The following is a 12,836-nucleotide window of genomic DNA, read 5'->3' on the forward strand; positions in this document are numbered from 1 at the left end:
GAGCACTGGAGATGATTAGTGTGTTAACAGTGATACAATTCAGATATTAACTTCATGAACAGCAGCGTAAAGTGGTAAACCCATTTGGCAATTTGCTTTACTCAGCCCTGCTTGCTGTGATTAAATGAAGGGAGCGGATAGCTCATTAATTTGGGCCGATTGTCCGTACTCCCCCTCAGTGTGGAGTGCGGCCTTCATTAATAACATTCAATCCCTGTTCATAATAGCCTGCGCGTTATTGCGAGCGAGTCCTACCTCTGACAGTTCCAGTCTGGAGTGAATTATCATAGCCATGTATTTATAGCGGCACTCTCCAAACAGGAGCTGCCTGCTCGGGGCTGGCAGAGACAGCAGCGGCAGCCATTAGGATTCAGCTCTCCGCCCCTGCGCTCTTCAGAGAACAAGAGACACATCAGTCAGCCCCTGACCCGCTCCCCGCCGCACGAGCAGTGATTAGTGCTCCTGCCAGCCGCGAATCATACACATCTCAGGAGATTAGCATCTAAAAACCGGATTCATTCACAATTTTTTTTTTGCTACATTTTAATTCAGTGCCATCTATCTTTCTGTCCCGGAGAGATGATAAGCAAACTTTTAAAAAAGAAGATTTTATAATACTACAGTCTGGGTATACTACACTATACATTAAAAAATGAAGGTTCCTAAATAAGTCTTGACTTGGATGTGTGGTTTTAGGTATAGCACAGAACCTTTTCTCTAACCTAGTAGACCATGTATGTAAGCCCACACCTCAGTTCTTTGCTCTCATAATTACATTACTGTCATAATTATGGACCCTACAATTGTACCCTGTGGGACTCCACAAGATATGCTAAATCGAACAGTTGTTAAATAATGTGAAGTAGTTTCTGCATGAGGATTAATGAATGAATAGTAAAGTTAGAGATCAACGGGTTGAACCTTTAAAAAAGATCTTCATACTTTAATCCGTTACACATCTCATTTACAAGTGTGTTTTTTTAAGAAACGTTAATTGAAAACCAAAGGGATTTCTTTTTTGGCCATTCAAATTATAAGGACTGTTTTTTGAATGAGACCCACTATGGCACAACCAATGTCATTTACATATTTCAGCCTTAAAAAGCTGAATAGCCTTAACAACCTTTCCTTTTAAGGGATAAAGAGAGGTTAGAAAATTATAAATGTATGATTTTAATACATAAATACACATAAATGTCACAAAGTGCACCTGAGGGAAACATAAAATATAAAAAGAAAGTTAGATATGGGCCCTTTGATGTGAAGCATACATTAGTTAGAATAAAGCAGATGTGTCACACAGCTTATTCTAATGAGGCACAAGGTAATGGTTGCCAGCCCATTACAGATGCTATCAGCACCTTCGGGAAAGCGCAGTCGGTTTTGATTTAGCTTTTTGCAGGAAAAGAAGAAGGATCAGCTTAATGTCATTTCTTCTGCCCCATTTCAAACCAACAGTCAGCTTGTAATTCGGTGAGCTAATTTGAATTACCCTCCCCGCTTGCTCCCGTCGTTTTCTTTTGGGTCAAAGTCAATTTTAAGGAGTGTGCAGCTACACGAACGACCATGATTTGACATTGAATTTACTTCGGCTTACAGCATACATTACATGTGCGCTCTTAAGTGACTCCGCGCTGCCGTTAATTTAACATGTCAAGGGCCCGCACTCTGGAGAAGCTTTTAAAAGCTTGATGACGTACTTGTTTTGTTTATGGAGTGTCAAGCTAGGTGACCTTGCGTCTGACCATTTAAAGTTCTGCGTTTGTGAAGAAAACGTTCATAGTCAGTAAGAAAGCTCGGAAATTGCATCTTTTGAAAAGACTGAAATGTAAGTGAGATGGAAAACGAAGCGGAAAAAGAAAAAACAGAAGATGTTGCAGCCAATAAGCATCAAATCCGTCCTTTTTTCCTGAGCTAGAAGTCATTGCCCTTCATATCTGCAGACACTACTTTGTGGTTAATTGGGGTGAGAGGAGAGAAAAGAATAAGCTCATTCAGTGGGCTCTGAGGCTCTTTGTGAGGGGAGTTTGCATGCATTTATTCTGACTTTTTATCCTTGCATGCGTCCTACCAGCGAGAGTGCTCTTGAGCACATTTCATCTCATATCTGTACTTCCATTGTTATCAATTCAGAAGGCTTTTGTGCTGGAAGGAGACATTTCACAAGCTTCAGCATTCACTTTAGTTACGCTAAGAGTAGAGATGGCTCTCTGTCGAATGCATTCATCTTTTCATTGTACAATCCAAAACATAGCGCTGGCATAAATCTTGGTGCCATGCCGTAGAAAACACACTTTTGGTTCCTAGAAGGATTTTTCAATGGCGCCAAAGAATGCATTTGACGTATAAATATTAAGTAAGTAAGGATTTTGGTGAAAGTAAGGTTGATCGTAAGCTCTGCTTTTATTGTCTGGATTACAGCACCGGCAAAGTTTAAAAAACCCACATATTATAACATAGTTTTAACACTGTAACAAAAACAGTAATTATTCACAAATCTTATACTTTATAGTGTTGCTATTCCGTTGCCATCTCAGTGAGACTCAGTGTGTAGCAACTTGAATTGCCATAGCTTGTAGACTTGGTGGTGATGTGCTACTCTCTAGTTTTAACATCATATTCTTCTGACGTTGGGGCTTTCGCTAGTGGGCTAAGTGAATGTTCATTTTTAGTGCATAAATAGGTAGGGATGGGCAGAACAAAGCTTTTGAAGCCAAAATGGTTCAATGCTTCGAAGAATTTGAAACACAGCACTAGTACGCCACCTGTTGTGCAAAAAAAAAAAAAAAATACTAACATTACTTGATTCAGTTGTGTGTCAATAAGCTTTGTCCAAAACGAAACCAGAGCTCCATGCAGTGATAGTGGCATGTTTTACTTCTTTAAATTAAATGTATGTATTTCGTTTAAGAAATGATTAATTTTTTTCTCCTACGAAATAATCATGTTTTATATTATTTGATAAGGCAAAAAAACACTATTAGACTGTACATATGTTGAACACAGAAATAAACAGAAGTACACTACTAAAACTCGAGACGTGCTTTGACACAAAGAGTGTCAAGTGACCCATCCCTCGTGAACAGAGTTTGAGGTTCATGTTTGTCTGTTTCATGTACCAAACTCTTATTATTTAACTATACCAAAGTAAATACAATTTGACATTCTATGGCCATTTAAAGAGCCATTTTTAAAAATGAGATGTTTGAGTATGAAGAATCTCCACGTTTTCCTAGAACAATAAATCCAGGCTTTAAAAATGTATGTATGATTGGATGAACCGCAGTAACAATAAGATCAGGCTAATGAGAGAATCACCTTTTTCCATTTCAATATCCGTGAAAAATATTGCACATTGTTTGTTTTGTAAGGGGAGTTACATTTCTGATCGGTCACAATGTTCTTTCTTCTCGACGTAGGAAGAATGGCTTGTGCTATTTAATGATTGGCCAACCTCTAGAGAACACTGACCCACTTAAATGCAAGATCAAATGGACTCATGAGACAAAGATGAACCTGAAACATGGTGCTTGCATGTGCATGTGCAGAATTCAGTACACTGTTAAAAGTATAAGATCCTTGAGGAACCTTTGGACGTTCTTAAGTGTGAAACTGTGGAGAAACCTTCAAGGAGCCTCCTTCTAAAACCGTTCTTGAAGGGTCCTCAAAGCACCTTAAGAGGTTCCTCCACAGTTCAAATTGAAGAACCTTCAAAAGTTCCGTAAAAATCTTATTCTTTTAACAGTGTGGATGTAGATCACTTCTATTTAACCAATAACATGATTGAGATGTTTGAGTATGAAGAACCTCCACAGAGCCTACCCATTTTTTCCTGGAACAATAAATCCAAGCTATAAAAATGTACGTTTGGTTGGATGGACCACAGTGGCCCTAAGATCAGGATAATTACAGAAGCATCTTTTTTTCATTATTTCTAGATCAGTGAAAAATATTGCACATTGTTTGTTTTGTATGGAGAGTTACATTTCTGATCGGTAATGTTATTTCTTCTCGACGTAGGAAGAATGGCCTGTGCTATTTAATGATTGGTCAACCTCCAGAGAACACTGACCCACTTAAATAGAAAATAATTAGCTGCCATGCTATTCACACGCCCCAGTCAAATTAACACAGAGCGTTTTCTGCAGATAATCACACATATCCTTGTCCTTGTTAGCTCGGTTAGATGCCAGAGAATCAGTTCCAGACACGTCATCTGTGAGGCGAATAATACAGAGGCCATACCGTTTGCGCTAATTATTCAGATGAATTACAATGAAAAGGACAGCTCACACTTTTGCTAGCACCTTATTTTTTACCTCAGTTCAGTGCATTTTGTTGAGGACTGAAACTGCAGGAAACTCTGATGGTGACTGGTGGTGGGTTTCTTCCATAGAATGCTCCCTTCTTTGAAATAGTTTGTGGTTCTCTAACATACTGAACAGCAGCATTCTATATTGGTATGCAGCGCAGAGCACATTTCTATTGCTATTGCACCACCCTTATTGCTCATGAATGCTTGCATGATTCTCGCTGTAGTGCCATTTCAGAGGCCTTCGAACTATGCAAAGTATTTCACTGATAAATAGTAAACAACTCTAGACATGTTAGTTATTGTCAGACCATTAGCATACAGTTGTTTTTGAGGAGTTTTGTTTTAGGCTAAAAGACAATTCATCTAGGCATGGGCTTCCTAACGCACAGAGCTTTTAGGCTTAGACAGGATGATTCTTTAGAAGTTCAAAGAGTAGAAGGTGTAAAACTGGCTCTGATGCTCCAACAGAAGTAGTGGTGGGAAATACAGAACAATCAGTAAGTAACTGGACAGTGATATGCTGTTTTTAGTCTTGAATTGCACATTGAAATTCAATGAAACCGTGACAGTCAGTTAAAGTGCATCTGTAATGGCTGAACCAGACCTTGCACTGCAAACACATCTTGCAAGTAAAAGCATCTTAAGTCTACTCTAAATCTGACTTATTTCTAGAGACTTTTTTTCTCACCCCAAAAAATGTTGCAAGTAAAAATCTTAAATCTGACGTTATTTTCCCTAAGGACCTCTAGAGCCGTCAACCGTGTACCAAGCGGCTTGATTTAGGGCTTGTCAGTGTGTCTTTGCTATTGTAATGACGGGAGAAGTATGCACAAAAGGCATGTTCTAAGTCTCTTAATTAATCATGGGTGTAACATGGGAGTAACATGCAATAAACCAATCAGTGTGTCACTTGCCATTCCCTTTAGAGCCAGGTGCAGGTCTGACTTTGGCGGATTGCTTTTTCGATGGTACAAAGCTGGGGGTAAACGCGCATTGGGCACATGCCTGTGTTGACAATTCACTGCCAAACTAGCAACAAACGTCTGTTGACGTCTGCCTAAGTTGTTTGCAGTCAGCGGCGCACCTGTGTTTTCTGTTGCCAAGATAGCAATGTACCAGAGACGTACCTGAACACACCTCATTTCAAGACCACCATTGGCATAGATATATTCGCAAGCAGTGCTGCTATTTAAACGACGCAGACGGAAGGCATGAAAATCACGACCGTCACGACACGCCTTGCACAGGGTGTAAGATAGGGCCTTTTTGTTCTTAGTAATTTTGCCTAGAAATTTCATTAACAGATAATGCTGCATATCTTAGCTTAAGGCTTATTGCAGATGATTGTTATAAGAAATAATGCATTGCTAATATAATATTACATGATAAATGGTTGTAAAGATCTTATATTATTCTTACAACAGATTTACGATGAGAAATATTAGACCTCGCTTACACCTGGTCACTTCATGTGTCTTGAGTATCAGGATTATATCTGGATAAGACCAAGCCACATAAAAACGCGTAGTAAACACACCCAAGACACAAATAAATGAAAAGACAAATTTGCAAGTAAACACTTCCGTCTCTCCAAGACACATTCCACAACCAAAACCCCTCCCAGTACAACCCAAACACCAGTAATAATTGCTGCAGAACAAGCAAATTTGCATATTACGTACCACACAGCAATCGGATTTCAGTGTAACTAACTAGTCATATGAAGTGACCAAGTGCAAATGGGTATTTGATATCTTGACCAGATGTAAGTTTTTTTTTTTTTTTTTCTCCAGTATGAAAGACGACAGCAGTGGGTGACCAAAGAAAATGTTCAGTCATGAAGAAAATTGTCAGGTCAGAAGTATCAGTACCAGGTCTAGCCACAATGTAGCACAGAAGTGTCAAGGGTCCCTATAAAGAGAGACAGACATGAGGGATCAGTCTATGCTACAAAAAGGACAAGGTTATATTTTGTTAAGACATACAAGACAACTGTAGAGTTCCCTATGGAGATCATGTGGACTCATTAGACAAAGATGAACCTGAAACATGGTGCATGCATTAGCATGTATGGAAGGAGGTTCTCCAGTTTGAAACTGTGAAGGTAAGGTGCTTTGAGGAACCGTCAAGAAACCTTTTTCTTCTAAAAAAAAAAACTTTTCTTCTTTCTTTTGAAGGTTCCTCAAAGAGGTTAAGAGATTCTGCCACAGTTCCAAAGTTCCTCAAAGATCTTATACTTTTACCAGTGTAGAAGTGGATCGCTTCTATTTAGTGATAATATGACTGACAATAGCTGCAGAAGTATGAATTCATGCATGAACAGATGACTTTCATCTGCTCCAATCCCCTCTATACTTCCACACTGCGAGGTAATGACCCAAAACACCTACTGAGTCATTCAAATCAAAGTTTCAGCTCCAAAAGGTAAAATGTTCTTCACTGGCCAAATCAATCCCCTTACATGAACCCTACTGAGCACGCATTTATCTCACTGCAAACAAGAACTCCCAAAACCTGCATTAGAGCTGATAAAGCATCAGCGGGGAAGATGGTCAGTGTCTATCGACGTGCGTGAGCCGCAGGCAGTCATTGGTTGTGAAGCAATTTCACCCAAGTACTAAACACTCTGCTGTTATTCAAGATTATGTTAAGTAACTTAATAAAATGTAAATGATGTAAATAACTCTATAAATACTTCCAAATTAAAGCTGACACTCTGCACTTCAGCTTCATCATCACTGCCTCATTTGAAATCCAATGTGCTGTGGAGAGTAAGCCAAAGAGCAGTCAGTTATGGACTGTGTGACACAAATCTAACACCACAGTGCGGGCAAATAATTATTTACACAGACTGCAAAAGTACATGTTAATATCCTAATAAATAATGTATTAAACAGCACTGTGGTGCCCAAATAATAAGAACTTGTTTATGTAGAATGGTCGTTTTCTTCCAAAGAAAAGATATTGACATAATTTGAATCTGGCAGTAACAAGTTCATTAAGAGTGGACCAGTAGAAATGCTCCCTAGTGACCATAATGGAATAAGGTCTTTTTACTTTCATTGAAAGCCAAGCAGATTTTTACTCCTCTTGTAAAGTTCTATTTTCTGTGACAGCGATAATATACACAGATCATCCACAACATTAGCACCACCCGCCACAACAGATCTGACCCTTCAGGGCATGGACTCCACCAGTCCAAGACTTCTGAATGCATCCTGTGGTTTGGGGCCTCCATGGATCGCATAAATGAGCCTTAGGTGCCCATGACCCTGCTGTTGGTTCACCGGTTGTTCTTTCTTGGAGCTCCTTTGGTAGGTACTGACCACTGCATACCCGAAAAATCTCACATCAGACCTGCCTGATGTTTTGTAGATGTTTTGACCCAATTCTCGAGCCATCACAATTTGGCCCTTGGCCCCTCAAAGTGGCTCAGATCCTTATGCTTGCCCATTTGTCCTGCTTCCAACACATCACCTTCAAGAACTGACTGTTCACTTGCTGTCTAATATATCCAACCTTTGACAGATACAGACACTGTAGATAAAAATAACCAATGATTTTCTGAAAACCACTTCATCTGTCATCTGTGGTGCTAATGTTATGGCTGATCGCTGTATATAATGAGATGCATAGAATAATTTGGAATTCATGATGTAATTTCAAACTGCTTATATTCAGGGTTACTGACTGACAGGGAAGTGGATGAACGTCAGCTTCGAACAGGGTCTTAATATTCTAATATTGAAATATTACAGTAGTTTTAGTTTTCTTCTGATACAGGAGGGAATTCTTTCTTTCCTCTTTTCCCCTTTTTTCTTTCATGTGACAAATTACGTATACACATCCTCAACTGTGCATACTGTATCTTCACTTGCCTTCACTTGTCTCCCTGTCTGTACATAACCATAGAGTAGAGGTTTACCGCAGAAAGCACCTTAGGCCAGTGAACTCCTTTCACTTTGTGCTCAATCACAGCTTTTGTCTTCTGCATTATCTGCTCGAGGCAGTCCGGTGTGTCTCCTTTGTAGATATGTAGCTATCTAATGAGACTGTTGACCTGCTATTCTTCAACCTGTGCATTTCTTTTGTCCACACACTTGATCCTCTTATTCCTCAGATCTTTTTCAGCTCTTTAGACACACAAACAAAGGGTTGTCTTTTGTCCTCAAAGTAAAAGGTGATTGAGTATGCACTTTTTGGCGTGCTGTGTTTGAAATCATAACATAAGAAATTTGCTATTTGTCTTCTTTTTCTTGTTCTACAGAGATGTTGAAAGAATTGAACCAGCAGCGGCGAGCGAAAGAATTTACAGACCTGAAAATAATTGTTGAAGGCAAAGAGTTTGAAGTCCATCAAAATGTTCTAGCTTCCTGCAGCTTGTATTTCAAGGACATGGTTAAAAGGTTTGCCTCTCTCCTGTCGTTGATCCACTCTGTTCTTTTCATAGGGCACATTTGTGTGGCTTTCTTTACCCTCCCCTTCTCTTGCAGGTGTGAAGACAGAGGTTCCTATCACGGGGCCAGTAGCCATTCCTTCTGTCCCTCAAATGAATGTATTTCATTGTTGAAAAAGGTCAACACTTATCCTGCCCTTTCATCTCCATGGACTAAATGAGCAAATTTCCATTTTAATGGGCAAAAAAGTTCCATGACTGGGGGTTTTCTTTTGTAAATGTATTGTAAATGTCAGAACAAAATGGGGGAGATTCAGAGCAATGCGTCAGGCATATCAGATCAGCACTTCACTCTACCTCTCCCATTCAAGTGTTTAGAGGGGCTTGCTGTCCTGATTCATTGGCTACCTGCTGTGATTCGGTGCACATCTCTGTGGGAACTTGCAGACTGATAATTCATAGATCCACTCAGAGCCTGTGGTAAGAATAAACACAACTTCAATACACAGGAGAGTCTCCTAATGCTTTGTAAAATATTCTTTTGTTCTGGGCTTTAGGAGAAAATTAGGAGTGTCCTATTTTTTGACCTTCTAACAGCTTTTGGTCTGAAACTTGGCATATTTATCTCACTTGAGGAAAGTATATGTTAGAGGAAGCATGTGAGAAGGAATTGATACACCACCTCCTGGAGAACTATCTTCTTGGCAGACTTTGGAAACAAACCTAATCCACCCCATCGGATCCAACAAATCAACTAATTACTGCCTTTAGAGGCCATTGATTGGCTGAATTTGGACTTGGACTTGAAACCTGCAGGAAGTTAGCTCTCCAAGAGGATGATTGGAGCCCCACTGTGTTACACTATAAGTCCTAAAGTAAGTCAAGAATTCAGCTATGTTAAGGTGCTGTGTTAATTGCTGACTCAGGCATTCAGTTTGCACAAGCATATGTTGTATGATCTTTGTTAAAGCATTGTCCATAGACCCAGTAGAATGGGAGACTGTATAGGTCAGCACGACTAATGCCGACCATCAGCTGTAGGTGGTATAAAAGCCCCCAGAACTGAAGTGTGGAGCAGTTGCACGGTGTCCTCGACATTGACCTTTGCATTGAGGTAAAATGTTGTTTTTGACACCACCAACTGACCTTATTCTTGTTCTTTTGGCTAAATACAACCAAGTCCTCACAGAAGTGCTTCAACATGTAATGTAAAGCCTTCGTATTGCAGCAGAAACTCCTGCAGCTCCTTTCTTTCCAGAAGAATCATTGAATGAGAAGATGTCTACATACCGTACATATTGTGTATGTTACTTTATTATTATTTATCAGTGCCTCATTCTACGCATTGGTGCTGTAAGTAGATAAAGTGATTTCATGGGATGTCACCTTGTGTCCCACAACAGTGCCAAACAGACACGCACAATAAAAGAAGCACGACATCCAGTCTGCAGAGACTCAGAAATCCTGTTTTGAACTCCATGATCTAGAGATGCCTTGACTGATATTAGCTTCTTTAGATGAAAAGCTTTTCAGAGGTGAAAGAGATATCGATTGTAAAAATGTCACTTTGTGATCTTTAGGATATGTGATAAATGCCATATGTGGCTCTTAAAAACATGTACTGAAAGATATGTAAGAAAAGTGGGGAATGAAAAGATGCCCAGATTAAGTAAAAGCTAGATGTTCCCTGAGAGATGAATGACAGCCTTACAAAAAGGCAGCTTGGGTGTCAAGCAAACCTTTTTTTATTGTCTAAATGGATTCCTGCACCTTTTTCTCCTGCTTTCAGTAGTGAATGCACAGTAAATTTATTTAAATGCCATTTTACATGCTTCATCTAACGCATATATATATCCCAGTTTTCAATCTTCAAGCTGTAGTTTGATGTTGATTCCAAGGTTAAAACACAAATCCATTGTATCACACCATTAACTCATGCAGTCTAACCACTGGATGAAGAATGTGGAACCTGATACATTTACATGTGTGCACTCAAGCTCAATCTGTATAATGCCTTTATTACACATCATACAAGATGCAGCGAAGCCTCAAGGACAAATTTAAAGTGGAACTTTGGCCCTTTAGATTGTAAATTTGGTCTGGGCCTTTGCTATCCTATCTTGCGAGCAGCAGCTATGAAAATTGCATTAGGAGCAATAACAGTGAGTGTGGATTCGACTCTGTTCTCAGTGGAGCACAAAATGTGCTGATACACTTCTCAAAGCTATTTGAGTTCCACTGCTGCTGGAAGGTGGAATAGGACGAGGTTTAGCCTTAGAACATTGTAAGCTTTCGCCGTCTCCATCCCAGAGTATAGCGAGCACTTAAATGACGACGAGTGGTAAAGACAAATGATTGCTCAATGTTCTCTTGGCAGACAGTAAAAGTGCATCAGTGTCATGCTTTTTCCTTTGAACCAAAGTGGGCAACCCAAATGACCGGTTCTTACTATACACTCTTAAACATAAAAGTGCTTCAGCTGGTTCCTTGAGCGATTCCATTGAAGAACCACTGTTGGTTTTATAAAGTACATTGATTTTAATGATATGTCAGTGTGAGGAACCTTTGAGGGTTTTTTTAAAGCCCCTGGGAACCTGGATTTTTTTTTATTAATTTAATCTGGCTCCTCAGGGCCCCCAGTGTAAATGTACAAAGTATATCTATTTTCAAATTCAAATAAATGTCTAATAAATAATTTTGCTCTCCTCTCAACGTGGAATAGGCGTTCCTAAAGGTGGGTCAGGTTTATGTCAGCATACCCCTGACCAAGGCTAACATGCCTCCTCTCTCTCTTCTAGTCAGATAAACCTGGAAAGCTAGTGCTAAAGCTAGCGAGCTAAAGCTCGAGTCTCGACTGTGGGTGCGGCTGCCCCACGTGCCCTGTCAGCTGTGGTCTCGCTGCTTCACTGCTGTATGTAGTGGCTGGGACCAGGAAGGATGGGAGGTCCCGATGCAACACAGCAGCCAGGGAGACCCGGACGGAGGGACCATGAGACACATGGGGCAGCCGCTCCCCCAGTCACAGCCCAAGCTTGTATCTACTAATGAACTGGTTACTCAGTTACAGATATCAAACCTTCAGTAAACCCTAAAGATCTGTAAAACACAACCACAACTAAAGTAAAAAGCTAAAACAACACATAGTCTCAAGGCTATGTGTGTTGCCATGGTTACAAACAAATTTAATAATACTTGCTATACTATAAAAAAAAAGTTGTATATCAAAATGTGTTACCAGGGGATTGAAAGGTTGATTGGAAGGTTATTTGACAGGTTATTCACACATCTTTTACAAACATGATTCTTCATTCTCTGGCCTAAAATTCAAAGAATTTTCTTATTTTTTTTCTTGAGAAAAGTCAGATTCCCCAAACAAGAAAACACTATTGATGTCTTCTTAAGTATGGTTGGTGAATAAGGCATATATCTTCTATGTCATTGCTTAAACAGCTTATGAACTGCTGGTGGGCCAAAACTTATTACAAACTTCTATTACCTTGAAGCTGGTGAAGCTATTAGAATAGCTTCACCAGTTTCTACAGAGGTCCCTGTAGTTGAATGAATAATACACCTTAGTGTGTAATAAACCTTTCTGCTTTAAGGGGTTAAGGAACCATTTGAAGCACCTTTACTTTTAATGTAGTTGATCTCTGTTAATGTAAGGAAAAGTAGTTTCATGGCCTATTATATTCCATGAGGTCTGACCCTGCCTCCAGCCCTTTCATTCGTATACCCGAGGCACATCTCATTGTGTATTCTCTGGAAAACTTTTTTCAAGACATGCCATTTTACATCTGACAGAATCGTCTATTGAGCAGAAATCAGACGCTAGACACCGTTTCTGCTTGATTATGTGCTTGTTCCCACTCAGGCCATGTATTTCCAAGGATTGACTTAACAGTTCTGATCTTTTTGAAGATGTTTCATGTCAAGCATATCAAATTCCAACAAAACATTGATCGTTTGAATGATGCATGCATTGGACTGTAATCTCAATTTGGTATCAGAGGACCTGCAGGCCTGTGATGGGCATATCAAGCCATGCTTTGAAAGGAGAGCTGGTCATTCATTGTCTGCTCGTCCATCATTTATTGCACGTAAAAGAAGCATGCTTATCCAATCATC

The 12,836-nt window shown here is 39.7% G+C and overlaps 1 protein-coding gene across 1 annotated transcript in view; it reads left to right on the forward strand.

The window, feature by feature from the left end:
* The window catches only part of LOC140564716 (kelch-like protein 29), a 123,094-nt gene that overhangs the window by 52,574 nt on the left and 57,684 nt on the right, over positions 1–12,836 (forward strand). The window contains exon 6 of the mRNA XM_072690337.1: positions 8,583–8,721. Coding sequence (XP_072546438.1) covers positions 8,583–8,721 — 139 coding nt within the window. The remainder of the gene's footprint in view (positions 1–8,582; positions 8,722–12,836) is intronic.

This window comes from Salminus brasiliensis, chromosome 10 (genome assembly GCF_030463535.1).
Source record: "Salminus brasiliensis chromosome 10, fSalBra1.hap2, whole genome shotgun sequence".
Taxonomy (NCBI): domain Eukaryota; kingdom Metazoa; phylum Chordata; class Actinopteri; order Characiformes; family Bryconidae; genus Salminus; species Salminus brasiliensis.